The sequence below is a fragment of the Helicoverpa zea genome, chromosome 21, assembly GCF_022581195.2.
Source record: "Helicoverpa zea isolate HzStark_Cry1AcR chromosome 21, ilHelZeax1.1, whole genome shotgun sequence".
Lineage (NCBI taxonomy): Eukaryota > Metazoa > Arthropoda > Insecta > Lepidoptera > Noctuidae > Helicoverpa > Helicoverpa zea.
Window position 1 is genome coordinate 10,159,967 of NC_061472.1, and position 23,826 is coordinate 10,183,792.

General features: G+C 35.7%; 3 protein-coding genes across 4 annotated transcripts in view; 1 reads left to right on the top strand and 2 right to left on the bottom strand.

Moving 5' to 3' along the window:
• Positions 1 to 691: 691 nt before the first annotated feature.
• Positions 692 to 16,608, bottom strand: LOC124640578 (protein krasavietz). 2 transcript variants are annotated; one of them, XM_047178398.1, is made up of 12 exons: positions 16,287 to 16,608; positions 15,902 to 15,973; positions 7,862 to 8,038; positions 7,281 to 7,381; positions 6,491 to 6,556; positions 5,736 to 5,808; positions 4,581 to 4,746; positions 3,574 to 3,685; positions 2,815 to 2,946; positions 2,037 to 2,183; positions 1,474 to 1,669; positions 692 to 1,061 (listed from the first exon to the last, which is right to left on the bottom strand). In XM_047178398.1, the coding sequence occupies exons 2-12, from the start codon at positions 15,960 to 15,962 to the stop codon at positions 1,033 to 1,035; spliced, it is 1,260 nt and encodes a 419-aa protein (XP_047034354.1). In that variant the 5' UTR covers positions 15,963 to 15,973; positions 16,287 to 16,608; the 3' UTR covers positions 692 to 1,032. The 2 variants fall into 2 exon arrangements, with proteins under 2 accessions (XP_047034354.1, XP_047034355.1); XM_047178399.1 differs by lacking the exon at positions 16,287 to 16,608 and adding an exon at positions 16,112 to 16,254.
• Positions 16,609 to 16,983: 375 nt separating this feature from the next.
• On the top strand, positions 16,984 to 19,934 carry LOC124640579 (probable 39S ribosomal protein L45, mitochondrial). The gene is made up of 4 exons (XM_047178400.1): positions 16,984 to 17,384; positions 17,567 to 17,807; positions 18,637 to 19,025; positions 19,588 to 19,934. The coding sequence occupies exons 1-4, from the start codon at positions 17,361 to 17,363 to the stop codon at positions 19,900 to 19,902; spliced, it is 969 nt and encodes a 322-aa protein (XP_047034356.1). The 5' UTR covers positions 16,984 to 17,360; the 3' UTR covers positions 19,903 to 19,934.
• A 2,621-nt stretch (positions 19,935 to 22,555) lies between these two features.
• LOC124640696 (regulator of G-protein signaling loco) overlaps positions 22,556 to 23,826 on the bottom strand; it is a 100,654-nt gene continuing 99,383 nt past the window's right edge. Inside the window, exon 13 of the mRNA XM_047178587.1 lies at positions 22,556 to 23,737. Within this exon, the coding sequence (XP_047034543.1) occupies positions 23,592 to 23,737 (146 nt within the window). The 3' untranslated portion in view covers positions 22,556 to 23,591. The remainder of the gene's footprint in view (positions 23,738 to 23,826) is intronic.

Here is a 23,826-nt window from a genome sequence, read left to right on the forward strand (position 1 = left end):
AATACATGTTATATTACCGTCCAACTTTTGCAAGTTTGCATTGTTAAAAATTGTATTACACACAAGTAATAATTTTAGGTATCCGAAAATTCACAATAGTGTGTGCACTAAGAAAATTTACTGTGTTACTGTTTTAGGTGTTAGGTTTTAGACTACTGTTTTAGGCGATAAGGCAAGGATTTTGATTAAATTTCAATAATATAGATTTGGACATAGCGGAAAAGCCTATGAGTCATACGTATTGACGAATGACGGGTGTCATCATAATTCTATATTATATCCGGCTGCGGAGAGTAGAATGGGTATTTTTTTATCTGTCAATAGCTACAACTGACCAAAAACCGCATGCGTGATGCATGCTGTACGAGGAACGGATGTTTTAGTTTGCTTGTCCCAACACTAAAGGCTCCGAAACTACTGATCCGATTTGAAAAATCTTTTCGCTATTGTAACATGGCTATTATTTTATCCTGTTACAGAAACCCTTGTAACGGGTGAATCCGCAGGAAAACAACTTGTTATGCCTTATCTGCTGCAGATGTGTATTAATTAAAAATTGATAGTTGTAGAATACGGTAGGTGATAGTGAGACAGCGTAAACACGCATGACAAAAGGGCCCATAATCAGTTACTATTATAGGTTCTATGAAAGATACGTTTCTCATTAAACTTAAGAAAATAAAACAAGAGCTGGTTTCCACCATTTATTTGAATTTTACTAAAAAAATTGAATAAAAAATATGGTATTTCATCAACATGTTATTTAGAAATGAATAATATACAGTTGTAGAAAACATTGTCCCGTATTGTGGTCGCCCTATATTAACGTTATGGTAGAGTATGTCGGAGTAGGTGCGACGGCCGGGTCAGCGCCGCCCCGTGCGGAGTGTCGGGCAGTCGGTCGGGCAGTCGGTCTGGCGGGCGTCGGTCGGCTGTCAGCTGGGGGTCAGTCGGCAGTCGGTGCGCGGGTGTGATTATGCTTCAATGGTGGGACGGCGCGTTGTGTTGTCAGTCTCACTCGCTGCTCTTAATCTAATCTTCTTCTTCGCCACTCTCGGACTCTGGAATTACAAACAACAATTATTAGTATCATGAGTTTTACACATTACGGTAAAATTAATAAAATGACATTTCATATGGAGAGGTCAGCTATAAGTGCGTGAAATAGGTTGCCCAGATGAACAGTTATCTGTGGATAACAGTAAGTGAATAAGCTATTATTTATTGATATCTAAGATGTATATTGTTTAATTTATATCCTTTCTCTAGTTTACAAAACCACAAATGTGTTATTGAAATCCGGCGTAAGCAGTTCCTTGTTGCTGTGAAGTTTTTTCAGCACTAAGAAGTGGTGAAAGGGAGACTTTGGGGGTGCTTGTCCAATGTAATTGACGTGAAAGAGTGCTAATTTACTAGCCTAAAATAATCCTAATGACTGATTTCCTAAATGACCACAAAAGTAATGTCCCCCACCTTCTTCGGCGCTCTGTAGCCACTCGACGAACTTCTTCATCTGGTCGAGGAACATCATCTTGCCCTTGCTGGAGTTGGGTTCGCGGTACCACTTGAGGATCACCTCCTCCGACAGCACATTGGTCTTGTACAGCATTACGACAAGCTTGCTGAACGCGCGCATGAAGTTCATGTTCTCGTAACAATATTCTTGCACCTGTGTAGGGAAGAAATAGATGTCTGGGTTAAAAAAACAAAATTAATAAATAGTTACTTTTTATAATCCTGGCAAATAAGAATTATTGCATAATTATAAATGTAGCTTGTAAATAAAGTTGAAAGATAAAAATATATTAACCTAACCTTTTACATATGCTTGAGATTTCTAAATCGAAATCTTTGTTTTGCTTTTCAGTGACCTGACCTATCGGAAGAAGTTTTCCTAATGTTCCTAGATGAAAATCAAATTCAACTGGTTTTTAAAAATTATTTCACTTAAAGAAAGAGATGAAATAGAAAATATGTTTTCCTGCAGTAAGTAAACACATTTTATCATGAGTAAATAACAAAATACAATAACATACCTTAGTTAATAACGCAATCTCAGCCTTAGCCGACTGCGCGAAGGCAGCCAACAGTGGCGTGTAATGGCGCAAATGTTTAGCTGCTTGTTCTGCTAACAGTTCCTCCTTCTTATTCCATTCACCACGGGACATCACACATTGCCATATCTACAACAAATAAACTAATTAGTAATATCCACCTCTATTAGTATGGAAATAAGGTTGATTTTGGTACAATCAGACTGCCATATCGACAAGGTACAAAAAGATCGCGTGACAAACTTGGGACGGACTGAAAGACTCAGTCCGAACTAGCTCGAAACGATTTCTAGTTGCACTCCGACTCGTCATCGAGTATCATCATTAGAAATTTTTAGAGTCAATGTAATACATAACTTAAGTTATACCTACTTAAAACTTAATACGAGAATTTCATATGCGAATGGACAAATGGTCAATTTCTCGAACATAGGCAGTAGTGTAACAGCGCTTTCGCAATGACGATTTGCTGCACGATACCATTCTGCTTTTGCCTTCCTTGTCGCGCAACAGCAAATAATTTACAACAACCGGTACAAAAATCACGTTAAAAACCTCGCGACATCATAAAATCCACTAGTGAGAAAATTATGTAAAAGTTAGTATTCGACAACAAAAAAATTACATGTAGAATTAACGAACAACATTATAATATTTTGTGGAACATCTGCGTTCAGTATATCAGGAAGCCGACCCCTACATATTTGGGAAAAAAGGCTCGGAGATTGACTGTGTTCAGTATATAGTAGTGTATACTCACAATGGCGACGACCTCATGGTCGGGGATGGCGTGCTTGGCGGCCATGTCGCGCAGCTCCTGGATGAGGTCGCGGATGGGCTTCTCCTCCGCCAGCTCGTCCAGCAGCGCCTGCGTCAGCTCGCGACGTGCCTCCTGCACAACGAATACATAGCATTAGTATATGACAAGAGAGAGATCATCAACCCCAATCCCAATATCCCAATTTTATTTGGTGAAAATGATTGTCCTCCATGGCAGAATCAGGATTACTCATACTTCTATTTATGTAGGTAGCGGCCATTTGAATATTATTTTAAGAAATATTTTCACACAAATACAGTGCACCAAAAAGAACTTGGCAAGTCTGAAAACTTCTATCTGTGCAGTAGAATTTTTTGGTACAAAATAGGCACACATACAATATAAGTAGGCTATGCTTGCATATCATAATGTTGTTTGTTCTGCATAATAAGTAATTTCGCGTTCCTAAAGCAAAACACTTTTAGGCTGAACTTTCTAATCAGTATAATAGTGCATAACGTAAATAATCGTATCAATGTTGTAATCTATACTAATATTATAAAGCTGAAGAGTTTGTTTGTTTGAATGCGCTAATCTCAGGAACTACTGGTCCGATTTGAACAATTCTTTCGGTGTTAGATAGCCTATTTATCGAGGAAGACTATAGGCTACTTTTTATCCCGGTACGGGAAGTAGTTCCCACGGGATGCGGGTGAAACCGCTGGCAGAAGCTAGTTTTCCTATATAGGATATACATACTTGGGAGGCCTGTGCACGATGCAGGCGCAGCAACTCGCCGAGCCCTCTGGAAGCGAACGAAGACGCCAGCACGTCCTCACTGCGACGGTTCAGCGGCAGGAACTCCAATAGCCTGTACACAATATAAACTTTTACATTCACAAATCTAACCCTTTCAGGAGCTAGCATAAGCTGAAGAGTTCGTTGGCTAGAACACGCTTATCTCAACTACAGCTCCGATTTTTTAAATATTTCTTGCTCAATCCATTTTCCAAGGCCCTTTCACGTGTGAAACTGTTGACAGAAGCTAGTTTCATGATAGTTAAATAAGTTATAAAATCAAATATGTTGTATAAAGGAGGAAACCTAATCCTTTTTTGGTTCTGTGTATGGTAATATTTGTGTTATGTTTAAATGGTTGTAGCGGCATTAATGACTGTGTCGCAATAGTACGACAAGCCAGTACAATGACGCACTGTTATACCCTCGACTCGAACAACGAATTCTATTTCAAAATCCGTCACAAAATGCGTCAGGGAACAAGTTGAATATGACGATCGAATGTATTACTTATTGGCTACAACTAAAAATTCCTTCATTTGGTTAAATAAAGTAGAACAAGGTAGGTTAATTTCTACAACATCGATAAAAAATATCTCACTGCTGATGCTCTTTTATCCCTCAATGATATGGCTATATTTTATTCCACGGACAAAGGCACGACACAAAAATTGAATATTTATTCTTATTACTAGCTTCTGCCAGCGGTTTCACCCGCATCCCGTGGGAACCTCTGCATGAAACCGGATAAAAAGTAGCCTATAGCCTTCCTCGATAAATGGGCTATCTAACACCGAAAGAATTGTTCACAAACAAACTCTTCAGCTTTATAATATTATCATAATTTCATTGTTACCTACTTGTATTATTTTTTCCCGTTGTTGCTATCTTGTGTACGATATTTTGCGTTAAAAAAAATGTTTTTTTTTTTTTTCTTTTTACAGTTACACAATGCTGGTGTTACTGACCTGCCTTCAAGCTGTCCGCGCTTGAGGGCCGTGACGAGCGACGTGACGCCGCGCTCCGCCTTCACTGTCGCGAACACCTCGAGCACGAAGTCCAGCGCGAGGTTGTCTTTCAGCAGGTGCTCGTTCACCAGCACCAGCAGCACCGACGGGGGCACGCAGCCGTTGCCTGGTGGACGGAGAAAGTTTGTAAATATATGGTGTAAGTGTAACTTCGGACAACGCAACTCTACAGTGTGATAAAAACGATTTAAAATAAAATTTTCTACTTGCCCAGTTTTTTAATATATGAGAAATGTCATTATTTATTTATTTAACTTTATGGAACATAATATTACATAGGCGGACTTAATGCCACAGGCATTCTCTCCAGTCAACCTTAGGATGATGCAGAGATAATATGGTAGGTGGATCGTTCACAATCAAAATGTGTATGGGACATGAAATTGTTGCAAAATTGATAATATTCCGGTATTTTATACTGTTTTGAACTAAAGTAAGTTTAATTTTGTCTACTTTAGCAGAAACACAACACAATCTCATATCATAAAGATAATAAAGATTCTGCATTTTTACCTGCATTATCCTCATACCGAGAGCTAATAATACTTTAGAATTATTATAAAAAAATGTCGCGTAACCACATGTAGTTCAAGTAATAATTACTTGTACTAATTATTGGCTATACTTCAATATAGCACTACTTCGACACCGCGCAACGCAAAGAACGTTACATGGCTCTAATCGTGTGCATTTTTCTTGAAAACTGCTGCCTCGAGTGGGATTTGAACTCACGGACTTTTGTGTATGGGTGGCAAGTTTTGAAATAAGCTATGGGAGCTTCTAAATAGTATGGTGAAATAGGTGTATAGATATGACAGAATTATTTATTTGTTGTGTAAGAGTAAACGTAAGAAAATCAATCAATTTTTCAATCATTGCGACTTATTATGAAAAATCTCTTTTTCTTATAAGGAAAAAGATACCAAATATTATTTTATGGTGAAAGATTATTTTCAAGGATTTTGGTGTAGTCAACTTAGTTTCTGTACTAGAAAATGAATTTTAAAATTATCCTTCACTTGTTAGTGTAATTGGAATCCAAACGTCGTATGTGAGTTATAAATCTATAAATACATAATAAAGACAGTAACGTACCGATCCATAGTGCAGTCATACGAGCAAGCTTTATGCGCTGTAGAGGTTCGAAACCTTTTAGGTACACAAGCACCTGAAACAAATACATACAATTTTATTATAGTCACGAGATTTATTTGATTTCTACATAGCCTCATTGCCATATTCGGCTACAGCGACTGCTCCGATCAATTACATATTACTGTTATAATATTTTCCTCTTATCATCCATATTTAAAAGCTTAAGCTAAAGCTTGCTTTAACATCTTTTTAATTAATTTAAAAAGTCTAATAGTATCTGCAAAACGACATTCTACAACAAACTTTAACATAGGATTGTAGTCCAACAACATCGATTGAAATCACAAATATTGTGAATTGAAGTAATTCATAAACTTATTTGGCCTGCTTCCAAGTCGCGAGTGTAGCAAATTTCATGTTTTTTACTTGCGGCATAAATCACGGCGCAGATTGTCGCAATGTTACTATTATTTTAGCTTTAACTTTATCATAGTAGTTTCGTTGAAAGCGCATTTTAGTTGTAAAGGAATGATAACATTTTAATGATCTATTGGGCGGGCTAATGGAATATGTCACACCCGTGACCAAATACTAAGTTTGAAGAGGTTTTAAGTTTCCTCTTTCAATAAGATTTTTATGTGTATTCTCAGATACCGTCATCGTTTTTAAGTATGCTTGATAATTATCTAATTAAATCCTACAACAGTTGTTGTAAAATCATTTTGATAGTCAAATAAATTATGAATAAAACTCACCTTTTTCATTTCTTCCTCAAACATCTTTTCCAAGTATTTGTAACGTCTCATGAGCTTCACAAATACCTGCGAACAAACACTTAATGCATTAGTGTGTGTTACAACTATGTGTTAATGTGTTAGTGAGGCAATATTGTGTCAGAAATAAATGAACGAGAAAGGGTTTCTCAACACTGTGGTTTCAGGACTCTAGCCATGTTTTTCATCATGTAAACGGATATTCTAGACATACAAAAAGTTAAAAAAACATAAACAACTCCTTTGAAATTATATTTCTGTGGGTGGTAGGTTTGACCTTCTCGACTTTATGTCGGTTTTAATAGGTATCCCGTTCCGCAGCCCGCGGAAAAAAAGATACCTATGTCCCCCCTAGTCTTTTTATTTAGATTTTATAAAAGTATTTTGTAAGTATTATTTATTATATAATGTGTATGTATTATGTAGTTGATGTGTTTGTTGAAAATTATATTTCTTATTATAATTAGTCGATAAAATGTTGGAATAGATTTTTTTTTTTATAAATCGGAGTTTTTAGATTGTTAAATTTGCTAATGGTGATTTCTTTATCCTATCTATCCATTTTTTTGTAATTGATGGAAATAACTTAACGTTTAAATTAATTAAAGTCAAAATTCATTCTCCAATTGTAAGTTAATAAATAAATAAAATAAAAAATAATGGAAAGAGAGGTTATAAAATAGGCATTAAATCATCTTAATACGAATCATCTTTCTACCAAGGGTTTCCAGATCACCTAACAACAACAATATTTCAATAATAAGCTCCTTACCTGCTCAAAGTTTCGCATGGTCTCCATATCTTCGTTCGCGGTGAAAATACAGGTGTTCGTTTTGGGGGACTCGCCGTCCATCGACACCGACCCGCCGGGGACTGTCAGGGAGAAAGCTCATGAGTATCATATTGTATGAAAGTAGGTGGTAAAGTTAAGAGGTAGGTTGTCAGATAAAAAACGAACGAACAGGTTTTGTCAACAATTAGTTCAGGACTCTAGCCAAGTGTTTCATCATTTGAGGTGTTGGTGTGTTGGAATTGAGTTGTCAAGTTTTATAAAGATTTAGTTGTTGTTTAAGGCCATAACACATAGAACTATTAGCTTAACCCCCATCTAAGTATTATAGAACAATATCTTCAACAGAGATTTTCTCTTCAACACGATTTAGAGCCATTTGATCAGTCGAACCTATTAAATTGACTGCCGATGATCTATGATAAATTCACTGTATGTAGGTAGGCATAACGGCCAGTGTTGTATGGATAACAAAATGAAACTTATTTTTTTTTAACTGCCAAGTCAATTCCCCCACGTCAATTTAATTCTTCTTCAAGGAATTTTAAGTGTTGGGTACTCACGCAACAGCCCCCCAGCGATGAGCACGTCGAATATGACCTCGCCATATCGCCGGTAGTCGAGCTTGGAGCCGGCCGCGTCTAGGAACTTGTAGGCCGCGTCCAGGTCGCCGCCGGCGCGCTCCAGACCTTGCACGAGCGCGTCGCGGAAACCGTTCGGATCGTACTTCTCTTTCTCATCTGGAACGAAGCAAACATACTGTTAAATATAGAGTAAATATTTAAGATTACATTAGACATGACACAGGTACACTCTATTCCCTCACTCTCTTAGGGGAGATCAGACACAGGACTGAGAGCTAGGGCTTGACACGAACTAGCGTAACTAAGTTTTCTTTTTACAATAAAGCTTAACTAAACGGCTTAAATCTCAGCAAGAGACTTAGACCTAACACCCGAAAGAAACAATGTCGTCCAAAATTCACGGCAGCTTCGAAACCCTTGACTACAAAACTAATTTTCAATTTAAAATCTAATAATACCTGAGGATTCTAAGTTAGTGTCTTCCACAGTACAAATTGGGCCGTGCACACATAACTTAATGCGCTCCAACTAAGTAGTAATACATTCGAGTATTTGCCAAGACTAGTTGGATTTCAACTTATCTCGGCGACCTAGTTTTGGGTACGATAGCATTATAAGCCTTGGTTGGTTGGTTAGCTGATAATTTCTTCAAAAATACTTAATGCCAACCGACAAATACTGAATGGGGAAGATAAGCTTCAGGGTTTTTAGACTTCCTGTTGTATATTAGGTCAGTATGCCATTTTCTAATGTGTCCCAAATGTGGCACACTTAAAAGTAATTTTTTTCATGGTCCCATAATGGGATTTTGTATGTCCCACTAGACCACTAAGCCTGTTCAATCAAATTATTTGTTTAAGTTTGAATGTATAAATGCTCTTAAGTTTGAGCTTTAAGGTAACTTTATAACGCATATTATACATAGTTAGGTATTCTATTATGTTACATGAATTTAAGAGCATTTGATAGAACAGCAGAACTGAAATGATTGCGTAAACGAATCAAGGCGTGCCAAAATTAGAACAATAGAAGTTTGGTAAAAATTAGTACATTACAAAATTATGTTTTACATACAGGTGAGAAAATCTCCTTATTGTACTTGTGAAGGACGTTGTGTCTTGTGACTACATGCTAGTTATGTATTTAGCGTTCATATTTTGGAACAAAATTTTGTCTTCAAGGAATTATCGCACATGTTTGTACACTGAAAATCATTATTCTTATTTTATATTGATGAATTTATAATAATCGTAATATGTAAACGTAGAACATTTTGTTTTCTATGCTTTGTTTTACGATTTGCCTGAGGGTAGACGTAACCAATTATGTGTTCCTCTGAACTGAAAAGTGTTTACGTAAACAAAATTATTTGGTTGCCAAAATGTTTTGTCTGTCTAGATAAACATGTTTGGCCTCGTTTTTTTCATTTGCTATCTTTACAAATTACATAAGACTGGCCACTGCCAATGTCACCTCACGAAAAGTTCACTAACACTCGCGTTATGTAAATATTCTATACTAATTTGTAGTTTTAACTTCAAGACGCCATTTTGAAAGATGTATAATGTTTACATGTGTATACCTACTATACAAAATGGCGGCTGGTAGTGTTCCTTTTGGGAACGAGTCTTCATTTCCGCTTTAATTCAAGTTTCGAGGGTCGGACGGACAGACTCATTTGGTACGTTAAAAGGCTCCATTTTGCTCGATTTTTAACCGACTACTGAAACCACAAGGTTCTGAATTTGGATGTTTGTATTTCGTTCCTATTGCAGCTGTAACTAAGTACAACAGGGCTATGAATTTTGTCATAGATGATAAGAAAATAATAAAAAAAAATTCATGACCAATAATGAAGTTCCAAATTAACTGGGTGACATTGAATTAATCTGTTTGTATTGAGATAACAGTGGTAAATTCTTTAAGATAATGTCATACGTAATAATTAACTTTGATGTCTTCATGGCCACAACGTTTGGTTATTTTGTTTAGGATCAAATATTTTTGTAGGCTTTAATTAAGAAGTTTTTGATGCGGGCGGATCAGGTTTTTGATTGGATCACCAAAAAAATATCAACTACTAGAAGGAAAGTCTCAATATTTTGGAAGTGTAGTTATTATTTGGTAATACGCAAATATCCTGAATAATACCGATAAAATGTGTCAGGAATTACGTCAAAAACAGAACCATAAACCTTGCAGAAAAGGGAACAAGGTCAGCAAGTATTACTCAACGGGAGAAAGGTCGGGGAACATTATTGAAGCTTCTTTCAAAGTCTTACACAACATGCTCAAAGGTTGTGTTTGACTTTGTCCTTATATAAATGTGACCGTTTGTTTTAACTTCGCTTGTATAATAACTGAAAATGTGCCATTTTACAGTTTTCTGTAAAACTCCTAACTCAATAAAGATAAAAGATACAATGCAGATTAAAAACTGTAGACCATAGTTTAAAGAGACCCTTCATACTCTGCTATAGACGGAGAAAACATACATAAGTGCACAAGTCTTAATCGAGTATAATTCACGAGAGAAACGGGAAAAGTCAGGTAATGACATAGGATATCTGTCCGGGTAACTGGGTTAAGGAGGTCAGATAGGCAGTCGCTCCTTGGCAGTAGTACTCAGCTACATCCGGTTAGACTGGAAGCCGACCCCAACAAAGCAGGGAAAAGGCTCAAGACGATGTTCTGTTGTCTAAAATCTCCACGTATTCATTTGCCACAAACGTAGATATAAAAGCTTCGTTGTCATACATCGGAGTCAAGTACCGCTACTATGTACCGTTAGTCGTTGTTAGCACGGCGGATACTACCGGGGTTCGAGTGATCACCTAGTGGCGTCTTCACTACGTAATAAATAATATGGAGTGATGGCCAAGCGTTTTATGACTGCTATTGGTAATATATTGATGTTTTATTGAGAAACTTGAAAAGTAATACCGTCGATATGAATAAGTTCGAAAAATAAGACCACTTAGTAGCTTAAGGCGAGGAAGTGGTCAACAATAATTCCATAACCGGCACGCGCATCTAAGGCGCCAAAAGGGGTCGGAGCGTCTGAGCGGGGCGAGGATAACAATACGCGCGCTAGCTTATAACTAAAAGTCGTAAGCGACAAAATGGTTTTGTAATTTTAATATTTAGAAATGATAATTTAATAAAAATTCCTACTACCATTTTAAAGAGTATGTATATACTCAACTACTAAAAAAGTTAAGAGGCTTAAATCGGTCCCGTTTGCCCATAATATGTGAATCTCTTTTTAAAAAGAGGTATGTTTGATATATTTTTCTCTGTTATAAAAGTTACCTAATCATGTTTCTACAACTAACAAAATAAGGCTTATATCATGAACTTTCAGGTAACCAAGTTGTATTTTGATCCGTTTTGTATTTACTGAGAAAAATTGACATCCTTGGCGCCAAAAATTCCAATTCGTCCTCTTAATCGTGATGTAAAGAGAAAGACAAATAGATGTTAACTGAATAATATTATTTACTTCCCGGGATTAATTAACCAAAGAATCTTATACAAAAGCGGTTAGCTGAAAGACCAAAATCAGAGCTGTTTTTTCTCGACGAAGGACGATGAATAAATACCCTCTCAAACTCAAGAGACGTTAATAATTAAAGCAAATAAAATGCGATTACAAAAATCCAAATGTTACCAGGAAAATATAACAAGTAAACAGGAAAATTTCCGACAAATATATACAGACTATGTATCGAATGGTTATGTATAACTTTACCTGCGAGATGATATTTATGTAAAACAGTGTCATTGCTGTATTTGAATGTCGAATTTTGTAAACTTTTGGTAAAACCTCGAAGAACATACATCGCTTATGTCTAGGTACTTAGGTATGTGTACAAAATTGGGGATAACATACCCTCTCCATGAATGCAATAATGTTGTAATATCCCTTATTTATTCTCAAAGCAATTTCCTCCAGATGTTACACCCACTTTCGGAGGGAACTACTTTCCACACGTGGATAAAAAGGAGCCTTTATGATTATATATATATATTATATATATTATCCAGTTTTTCGCCTATATATTATTCAGTTTCTTTGAGTGAATGAGGTTCAAAAATCATCCATATACAGATTTTCGCGTTTACAATATTAGTATGATTGCTTCAAAATTCCTTCATAAAGTATAGATTTACGACAAGTCTGCAAGTAACAGCTAAGTTATTCTATGTAAGAGCACTTGCACTTGGTAGCAAGTCCATCGATTTGTGGGCGACCTACATCTGCTTTATAAACTTGACTTTGAAACTTAATGGTCGATACGGCAATGGAATCAAGACTAGATTTTATTACGAAATTAATGGACAAAATTCGCTTTACTCAGGTTTGAATTACATAATCATCTGCCTAACTTTTTCGCTGTTGGGATCGACTGCCAATCGTAAGACTAGTTGTCAAACTTTCGGGTTTCCGTCTACCCGTAACGAATGCCAAACTTGTTCGAAATAACAGCAAGGAAACGTGTGGATTTCGTTATCCTTACTGTTAAGGGGGAGTTAACTTACTTCCCACAAAGGGGCTGCAAGCTCCAATGCTAAGAAAACCTACATGAAAAAAGATATTGCCAGATCCGAGAATCGAACTCAGAATCTCCTATCTTCACATTTCAAATTGTCGCTTATTTCCAAATTAATCAGGCATTCGATCTAACTTAGGCTATCTATGTCAAGGCACTAATTCAATGAAGGTGAAAGGTTACCCATGAAATTGATGAATCATTCGATTCGGCACGAACCTCGTTTGAATATTTAATCGATATGATATCTGTGGCATTCAGATATTCTTCGGACAGTGATATTTATGTCCAGTGCAGCGATTGACGTCATTATTGCAGCCGAATGAATAGAGGCAGATTATTCTCGAAACGGCAACCTTTAGTATGTGCATTTTTGAGTAGGTAACTCGATTCTTTTTAAAAGGAAAACCACATTGGTAATGAAGGGGAGGAATGGTCTTCTGGATATTGACAACATAATTTTGAAAAGCCCGCATAAGCGGTTACACACGCTTCCTGAAGGAACTACTTCGAGTACCTGGATAAGAAGTAGCCTGAACATTGTGTAAAGTCAACTGCCAAGTTTAATATCAGTTCCGCCATTTGAAGAAGTAACAAATATACACATTCACAATATTAGCGTGACAATACATGAAATAAGCTGCAAATTGGCTTGACAAAGGTACCTAGCATCTCTGACCTTCAAACATGACGATACAACTCCAAAAAAGGTCGCATTCAGTGATGCGATAACATCTTGCTAAAGAAGGTAAAATATCACCCATTCACGTTACAAAAGATACGCAGAACGTACAAAATAAATGTCAGTAATGAAATATCAACATAGTATGAAACACCTAATTCCTTCAACACTTAGCATAAATTACAGAAGTTGGCCTCATTCGGACTGGTTCCGTCCCTTGAATTCATTTAATAGGATTGATAGTCGTTTATTGCTTTTATTGACACAATACAAAATAATTAAAGACAATGTCATAGGAAAGTTTGTTTTGTAGAAGTCTGTTCTAAATAACATCAAAATACACACATATAGGTAGAAATTATTTTGAATGTTTTGTTTTAATTTCGTTTTGTATTCATATATGTATTTTGAATTATAAGCTGTTAATTTCTACAAGGAAAATCCCCACAATATTTATCAGCGGCCAGGAATTAACCAATGGACCACATGCACAATTAAATTAATAATGGTTGTGTTGCTAAGCTATCAAAAGCACCATGTGTTAATTTATTTCTCGCATTGACATAAAGATACCATAATGTGCACACAATGGCAGATGGTCGAATATCATTTAAAGAAACATAAAATACCTATGAAAACATGCACTTTAATTGATATGGAATAAAGAAAAACTGCAGATTTCAATAAAATATCTATCTGTTCATTTGCTTACCAGAGATAGAAAGGTTATTGAAATCTAACATTAGTCATGCTAATTTGATACTTAAGTCTTAAGCACAGATTTGCAAGTTGATTAGATTAATTTCAACTAGTGCTTAATTAAGTACTTATGAGTCAATACTTTTTAAATGATGTAAAGTCTAATAAGATTCTGAAAGTAAGTCTGCGTGTGTGTTCTTTCATGATAAAATGATTGGGTGATAATAGGTAGCACCCGGGAGATGGACTTGGCTACTTTTATCCCGGTGATGGAAATGGGTCCCTCTAGACATAAGTGAAACTGCAGGGCAGAACATAACTACTAGCAGATTCTTTACATTCTATAGAATTATAAACATATAAAGAATATAACATTTTAAGATCACTCAGATAATAACCATTGTAGTTATTGTGCTGTACAAAGTCCAAGCTATATTTGTCCCGACAAGGGTCAGTTATAACAATTGAAATAACTACCATTCTGCAATTTAGTTATTTGTGCAACACTCCCCGGTATGTATGTTATTGCAATGTCTTATTTATTTATGGTTTTGATTAATATACAAGACTATTGCTAGATGTTAATAATTAAACTACCTATACTCCATTTGGGTAAGCACTTCACTAAATATAAAAAATCTTGACAGAACTCTTTACAAAAATACATATTAAATTAATATAGTATGGCTTAAAATAATGATTCAATTGATCAAGTCATTTAAACAATGTTATTACGATAAAACGAAAATGCACAAAACATTTTCATACTACCTCACAGGCTTAGATATTTTAATACATACAGCCAATAATAGTATGATACATAATACCCAAGTCTATATTTAAATTGGCACATATATACATAATTATTGATATGTTGGCATGTAAGGTGAATGAACTTTAATTGATACAAATCTATTCTATTTGAAAACTACATAGAATGATCTAGAACTTCAATAGTTAAAGGTAAGGTTGGATCTAGGAAGTAGTCAAGGTTGACAAAAGCATTATACTGTCTCTTTACTCGTGGTCAAGTGATCAGGAAATCTATTATGTTTAGTATTGTTTTTTATTGTTTAGAAAAATGCAGAAAAAAACAGTTACAATCAGGTTTGTTATTTTCTTTGCAGTATTGTGTAATAAAAAATATCATGAAAATAGCTTACAATACAGTTCAGAATATGTAAAAAAACAACATCTCTTTAACTTAAAAAGTACAGTTTTAAAATGTCAAAGAGAAAGTCAGTTATATCGTGAGTGAGGTCAAAGAATTCTGAATTATATAGGCTGAATATATCAATTGCTTGTGATCAAATAAAAAGAAATAAGTTCCATAGATTGAGAAATTGCAACTGCGCACATAATTTTTGCAATTGCACAATATTAATACATATAATGTAAGAAATAAATGTAGAAGTATGAAGAATGATATCAAAATGCTGTTTGTACGCTTTATAATAGAGAATAAAATTAAATACACAAGATGAATTGTTAATAACGTCCATCCATGTATTGTTATGTTGTGCGAGTAAAGTGAAAAGTTGTGAAGAAAGTGTTTAAGTTATAAAATAACTACATTATAAATTGAAAAATTAATCTAAAACAAAGACTGATCTTAAAAGCATTGTGATCGTGTGGCTCAGTGAACTTATTGTTTTAATTTTAACATGATATTAAGTATAAACAGGAATATTATGACTAACAATGAAGCTTATCATTGAAGAAGCAACTTCAATATAACTATGTCTAAAGTACCTACTTCAAATTATAATGAGGTAGGAAAATTTGGAAAATATCAACATGTTTGACTTCAAAATAGTTTACGAAACATCAAACAGTGAGGCGACCTACTTCAACTCTATGATTACTAACATTCTACAAAGAAATACCTAAGAATAAAGTGTACGAGTGTCACGGCCAAGGCGAACATTATTAAATTAACGACCCGATGTTTATACATCGAGCGTCTTCGAGAAACATGTGCGAATCACTTGGGCCGACATTCCTAGGATAAGTTAGCTCAGGACGCAAACATGGAATCTGGGCATGTGGCCAACGTAAGAGTTAAAAAGAAAATAAAAAAATTACCTCTTTTTCTGGTCTTGATCCGTTGACCCGATAATACTGGTTTTTCTACCTTCTGACTCATACAATATATTGCTGAAAAGAAAAACACGTGGCAATTAATAAAGGTCCATTCCGTTATAAGGTCATCGCCCGCCGTGCGCCACGCAACCCCGGGCAGGCTCGACCCTTCGTCCTACTATTATGGCGTCCAAACGCGTTCCACTTACTTACTTCTAATATATCGGGACTCCTGAACTAAGTTCAAAAGGAATATTCCACAACCTGATAGCGAGATCACCTGGCTATGACTCAGCAAGGACTCCAAGGAGTTTAGATTCGAGATTCCTTATATCGAACAATGCAACGACGCGCTCTAAAGTAGCAAGTATATGGCACTGATACTTACGTAGTGACAGGTTATGTAGGAGCCTTTTACTCCTTTTGCGAGTTCTCTAGGACTGCGCCTGTTCAGAAAAGAAAGAAACGCTGCGACGATCTCTATTCCCTTGTGCTAGAGACAACGTGTATGGACTATGGAGTCGCCGGATGTCCGGTGAGGTCGCGACGATCGATTCAAATCTGACTGAGCGTTTTCCTCTCTAGTTTATCTAGATCAAGTCTTTGAAGCTAAACGATAAAAAATATTTCTCAAATTTACTTATATTTAGGTAAAATATCAGAAGTAAGCACGTAGTACGCTCCTAGGAGACAGAAATGCTTCAATAGTTGAAACAATAAAAATTTACAATATTGATATATATCAGCACAATCTAAAGTTTAATAAAAATAAAAATATTTTAAAAGACGACACAATAAATTTGATGAATTTTGTATCACTTTATTAAAAAATCACAATTTGAATGGAAAGTATTTGACTAAAAATGGCAGAAAAAACAAAACACCATAGACATTTTTGTTCATAAACATCTGTGTGACCTACCAGGCATAGGAATTTTCCTGAACTGACTTGTCCAGAAAAATAAGTTTTATGTGGAAAAGCTATTTTATTTTCAATAAAAGTTACCTCTACAATATTTAATAAAATATTGATTGTAAATTTAAATATATTTTCTACAAAATAACGGACGAATGAAAATGGACTGATACACTGTTATCGCTAGTAGAGTTTAGATCTTTTGCTTTGCAAAGAAAAACACGAATAGTGACCAGTAAAAGTAAAAGGACATAGAAATATTCTATGATTTTGTATTGATCCTTTATTACATTATTGATTGACCTTCTTTTTCATTTATCTGAATCTGCCGTACTTTTAATTTTACTATGTTATCTGTATTACTGCTGCCAGCTGCCATCAGCTGTCAATGCTGTGACAGCTTATTTTTTTAAGGTTATAAAAATAATAAAATAAATCTATTTAGTGTCTAGCTTTTTACTTAAATAAGTTTTTAGATGGAAGTATAATAGATCCTCTAAATAAGGAAGTGGTGAAACTGTCAAGAAATAAAACAGAAGCCGTACGATGGCGAATTCTCTAATAACCAAGGTACGTTCATGTTCAAATATTCCCGAATTCTTTCCTTTTAAACAACTTCCAGGATTATTACAACAACTAGATTAGATAGCCCTAGATTTCTACTCGTCTAACAAAAAATGATACCTGAATTATTTTATATATGAAGTAAAATGTAAGTAACAATTACATATTTCATAAATTCATATTTTCAGATGGGTGCCTTGCGCATGGGCCCTGCGATATTCACACAACCGTGCCGCACCACCACAAGCAAGCATTTCAACCCTAAATTCAAGAAGATGAGAGCTGAGAAGTACCTTAAGGTAGACTTGCCCGATCCCAATGAAGATATCGGCAATTTGAGTCCACAAAAAATAAGGCAGAAGATGAAGGAAAGAGGTTTATTGCCACCAAGGCCGTGGATGGAGCGGCCTTTCTATATTTCGGCTACAGGTTTGTGTGAATTTGATGATCCTCTTAGTCGATTGTCAGTCACAGCAATTGTTCTCAAGAAGATCAGCCAGTTGCACTGGACATATTATAGTTCACAAGCATTTATGCAGACCCAGATGCACTGTCTGTTCCTTCACTATCATAGCTCTGTAATGTGATCTTAGAATTGCTATGTTTTTGGAATGTTGATTCTTTTGTTCCCTTTTAACAATATTGATTATAGTTTGTTTTTTAATCTCGTAGACTAAACTGACATTACGAGTGTGGTCAGTTTATTGCAAATTCTTAAATAGTAATGTGGCACGACCGAAACTTAGCGTTAATAAAATCAAGTATCTTTTTTTTACAATAAGTCATCCTGAAATAATGGGCTTATTCTTGATGATTACGCATGGCGTTGCGTGGTCAGATATCCCTGGCAGTTTGTAGCATGTCGTGCAGCCGTGTGTACGTACGTGAATTGTAAATATAAAACTTTGAATGAATATTAAATTCGTCTATTATAGATAAAAAGTTACGATTCAACAAACCGGTATCGTAAGTATAACACTGCAAAAAAAAAGCTAGCAACAGTATTTGTAAGTTTGACATTTTGCAAGTGTCAATTTAGTCTACGAGATTAAAAAACAGACTATAGAATATCTGCTCATACTGGATCAATTGACAGATGGATGGACAGACAGCCAGTGAGCGATAGAAAGCAAAGTCTTAGTAATAGGATCCTGTTTTACGCTTTGGGTACGGGCACCCTAAAAATGGTATCACTGTGCACCTATTACACAATCCATAATGGTGAATGTGTATTCATACAATGTTAAAAATGTTCCAGGAGGAGTATTCGAGCCATACGTCCCTCCAGAAGGAGATGGCAAAGCTTCCATCGTCTCCACAACTCGTGCTAAACAAGCTGTAGAACTGCTTGAGAAGAAATCTAAATCAATGATGGCAATACGTAAGATCAAGTCTTTTGAGGAAGAGTTTGATCAAAAAGAGTTTGCGTTAAGAGCTCAAGATACATACATAAAGGCACATGAAAGTCTCGCCAATAACGATAAGAGAGCTCTAAGGATACATGTTACGGAGAAAGCGTACCCGGAGTTTAGACATAATAGTTACAACAAGACTATTCGGTGGAAGTTTCTGGAGTCGTTGGAGCCCCCACGAGTGGTGCATGCTCGGTGCACCGATATTATTAGCAAGGAGAATATATTTGGACAGGTTTGTTTCATGCTAATATTGTTGTAGAAAGTTTATGCAGCAAATATTTGGTATTTTTTTGGTTTTTATTGTGATAACAATGTTATTTTTGGGCTGGGAATTCTAAATCAATATTTATAGGAAACTGATGATTTCACACTTTTATCTTATACTGGCATCAAATGGATATTTTGTGTTTTGGCAAATAGATTACTGAGGAAGGTTATTTTAACACATTGAGTTGCTAGGATCAGAATATAAACATACATAGGTTCTAGTACATAAATATGGCTGCATCAATAACATAGCAAAAGTTGATAAGAGATATAAATCACGACAGGTTTATATCCTATAAACCTGTCTATAGTTGCTATATTATTATTTTATAGTTGCTCTACTTTCTGAAGAAACAAACATACTAGAATAAATATATAGGGTAGAAAGCTAATACACAAAGTTCTAACAACCGAAAGTCTGGAATCAAATGAAACAAAACTGTATCTACGAAAAGAAATTGCGTGCTGTGCACATTTATCAGATCTACATTTTTCATACCTATGTTTTTACACACTATCTTTTGCAGGTAACAGTCCGCTTCCACACTCGCCAACAACTAGCCGTGTACGATCGCTTTGGCCGTCTTCTCCACGGCAGCGAAATTTTAGCCAAAGATGTTCTAGAGTACATAGTCTTCGAGAAGCACTTGTCTAATCTCTACGGTACCTGGCGCATACATGAGAAGATCATACCAGACTGGGCACCGCCCAAAGACCCTTCGAAACTGACCAAGGTCTTGCCTGAACCGGAGCCGGAAATTGTGAAGGTGGAAAGTCAGGAGACGGAGACGGCTAAGTTGGAGGCACCAGCGTCCCCGGCGCCAGCTATTGCCGCTAAATGAGTTGTAGCCTTGTAAATATAGTGTAGTGATTATTCATTCTTGTTTTATTTTTACTACCAAATAACTAAACTCCATTTTTTAAATTATCGTAGTTTCTATATCTACTGGCTATGACTATTGAACTATCGAGAGTTATGTCAGACATAGAAGTTGATATATAGTAGACCATAGGATAGTTGAAGACGAGTGGATGAAGGTGATATGTCGCATTTTTAGATTTTCGCTGTTCTATGCATGGATGATGATGTTATGTACATACAAACAATTTTAAACCTTAAAACAACCACTTTTGTAGATGCTTAAAAAGTAAAATAATCCTACTTATATTATAAATGTGAAAGTTTGTGAGAATGTATGGATGTATGTTTGTTATTCAATCACGCAAAAACGGTTGGACCGATTTGGTTGAAATTTGGTATGTCGATAGGTGATACCCTGGATTAACATATAGGCTACTTTTTATCAACACACCACGCGGGTGAAGCCGCTGGCGGAAGCTAGTTTTAAAATAATAAGTTTCTGCAATGGATGAAGGAGCTATGTGGCATTTTTGCATGCCAAAATTAATTGTAGGGATGGCGTGAAGTGGATTAGGATTGATGAATACGGTTCGTATTTGTATAAAGAGTCCTATGACGAAATGACACCATTCCAAAAAGTAGATATTAAAAAAAAAAGGGGTCAGATTAATCCAAACTTTGAGGTGCCCCGTGTCAACGGAAAATATGATACTGTGTCAGTTGAAAAAAAAGCTAATATTAAGGACCAACTAAAATTTGTTAAACCGGAATATCGATATTATTATCAATCCATTCTTGGAGAAGAATAATCGTTTTTCATTTATTTTTTAATTTCTTAAGTAACTAGTCTCCTTCAGACTTCATTTTCTTAAATTGATTAAAATATTTCTTTGCGGAAGACAAGCGCGGATCCAGCCCTCAAAAAAGGTTGTGGTCACAGCTACTAGAAAATCGGAACTAGAAGCGGCTACTAGAAAAGTAAAAGTCGGAGCATGAACATGCTCATTAAAAATTATGCAAGTCGTTTATGAACTTTTGAATGAAATTATTTCCTTTTTTCTGAGCATCAGGACTTTGGCATTAGGAATGAAAATAAACTTAGGAGGAAGTTGGACCCGATAAAAAAAAATAGTTTCGATCCAAACCTATTTCAATCAATAACTTCTAGTAGCCAGTAAGCCAATATAGGGAGGGTTTGACGCATTTGGTGCACTTCTCAACTACCAGTGGCGGCATAGCATCGGGCATAAAATTACGAACCAATCTAATAATGCTAAAAAAACGTTTTTTTTTTTTTTAATATATCTCAACTCATATTATGCTCACTATCAGTTCCGTCTCTAGCTTATGTACCGGGTGCAATCATTACTAAAGCACCCCTATGTATGGAAAGATTGTGAGTAGGTAGTTTTGTTTTTTGCGCGAGCGTAGCAAGCCGGAACATTTATTAGATTTCGTCGTAGTTACCAAGTTATAAAACCAAAAGCAAAGACGTGGTATAAAACCGTATAAATTTGCACAAAATTTTGGAGTCTTGGGACACGAAATCAGAGAAACAAGTAAAAAAAAGCCACTGCTAAGTGAAAAAACCGCGAGCGTAGCGAGCGCGAGATTTTTTGAGTTTTGGTACTGTTTTGTACAAAAAAATGTAAAATAGTGACTATTGTAAATAATAATAATAATTTTATTATAATAGACAGCTGTGTTGCTTGTTAACCAGAAAGCCCTGAAAGAGGGCGTTATGGGGGTGCTATCCTTTTCTACTTTCAATTTTAACTTAAACTAATCTAACGTTTTCGACATTGGACACTTAAACCACCGCAAAGTGAAAAAGCCGCGAGCGTAGCGAGCGCGAATTTTTTTGAGTTTTGGGACACAAAAGTACCTCAAAAACTAAAGCTGTAAGAAAAAAAATATGGTGATCTCGAATTAGTAAACAACAGTCATAAAATTAAATGCAACAAAAAAAAGTATTATTTTGTTCCCTAGTGTTATCATCAGCCTATCGATTTAAAAAAACCGTAAAAGTGTGATGTCACAAGTCTAGGTAATAAGGTTGTGGGCATGCCCATCGTGCCCACAACGGTGGATCCGCCCTTGGCGGAAGAAGGAGTTATGTTCAGTTTTTATTAAAAAAAAAGCAGTAAAAATACATTTTATTCTTTAATTCTCCCCTATTTTAAAAATACTAAACGGTTGGCGCCGCTAGACACCCTTATTGGATAAATACATTAAAGGCGTTTTGAAATATCCTAAAATGTTTCTGCGAAACTTTGAACTCAATTTTCTCGAAATTAGAATTTTGTGACATATCACCTTCATCCACTCATGTCTTCAGTTGCCCTATGTACGCCGCTGATAAACTCCCGCATGTACAAGTCCTATGTGCTTCCTTATGCTATTGCTTATGTACTCTCCCTATGTACTCCCTTACATATTATCCCTGTGTACTCTCGCCACCTACTACCTCCTGTATACATGAATTCCGTATGTATATTGAATACCGGGTGGATGTGCCTACAACCTTTCTGAGGGCTCATTCTGCCTTGCTCGCCATGCATATGAGCGTTTGTGGGCGAGCTAAAGTATAGGAACAGGTAGTTTATAGCCAGGAAATTAAAAAAATATATATATTTCAAAAAATCATAATTTAATCAGATATCGTTCAAATTCCATTCATTTCAATTTGCTGCTCTTCACATTATTTTTTACAATTAATTATTATTTTATGTAATTATTTTTCTACAAATAATATTAAAATTCATATAAATGCTCATCTATAGTTTAAAAGTACAATTTACATCGTAAATACAATTCGTGAAGATTGTTAGTGCAGTCTTAAATCTATGGAAGGCACCAAAATAATACAAATATTGTATTTACACATTATATTAATGTTCACTATTTTAAACTAAGATCTTTTGAGGCAATTTACATCGAAATATAACTAACAAATTTTATATTTTGCACTATTTAAGCGAAAGCTATCACACAATATATTATGACAGTTAATTTAAGCCAAAATTGTCTTTAAAAATGGAATTAAGTCCTTATTAAATTCTAAATAATATATTTAAGTAGAGTTAGTTATATCAGAATGTATCATCACCCTTTTGCCAATAGTTTTAAGGATGATAATCCAATGGCAAACAGTTTGTACGTGACATAAATAATAATTATGAGATTTATTTTATCAGCTTAATTACGTATTTATTTACATAACTTCTTTCAATATGCACACTATCATTAGTGCTAAAGCTTTTATAAACTTATAAACATACACTACTTATTACAGAATGTTTTTTTTGTAACTTTATCATTTTAATACAATCTTTCTCCGTTAATAGCAGTGCAAATCTATTATTGTGCACATGATTATACAAATTAACAGAAATAAAAGTTTTTTCCTAATGGAAACCGATGCTAATTGTCTGGCGAGCTTCCTCTAGCTGCACGACTTCGGTACGAAGTTCAGTTCCGACTTCGATCCGAAATTCCGAGATTTCAGACTTCGGTCCGGGAACGAGACATCTGAAGTCGATCTGAAGTTGCGATACTTCCGACTTCGGAGCTTAGAGTTCCGACTTCGAAGTTCAGGATTCCGACTTCGAAGTTGAGGGTTGCGACTTCGAAGTGCTTGATCAGGCACGTGAGTGTGTCGCGTGGTGTTCAGACGACGGTGGGTGCTTGTCGGTGTGAGGGCTTGGGCGGCAGCGGCGGCGGGGTGCGGGCGGCGGGCGGAGGGGATGATGGCGGCGAGTCGGTCTTATTCTGTAGCCTTTGTCGTTGCGTTTCGCGGAGATTCTCTAGGAAATCTGTGGAAGAATTGTAAGAAAGTTAGCATATTGTTTGCATTTGTAATTAGTAAGGGTGTGCTATACAGAAATTGAAGATGTGATTATAG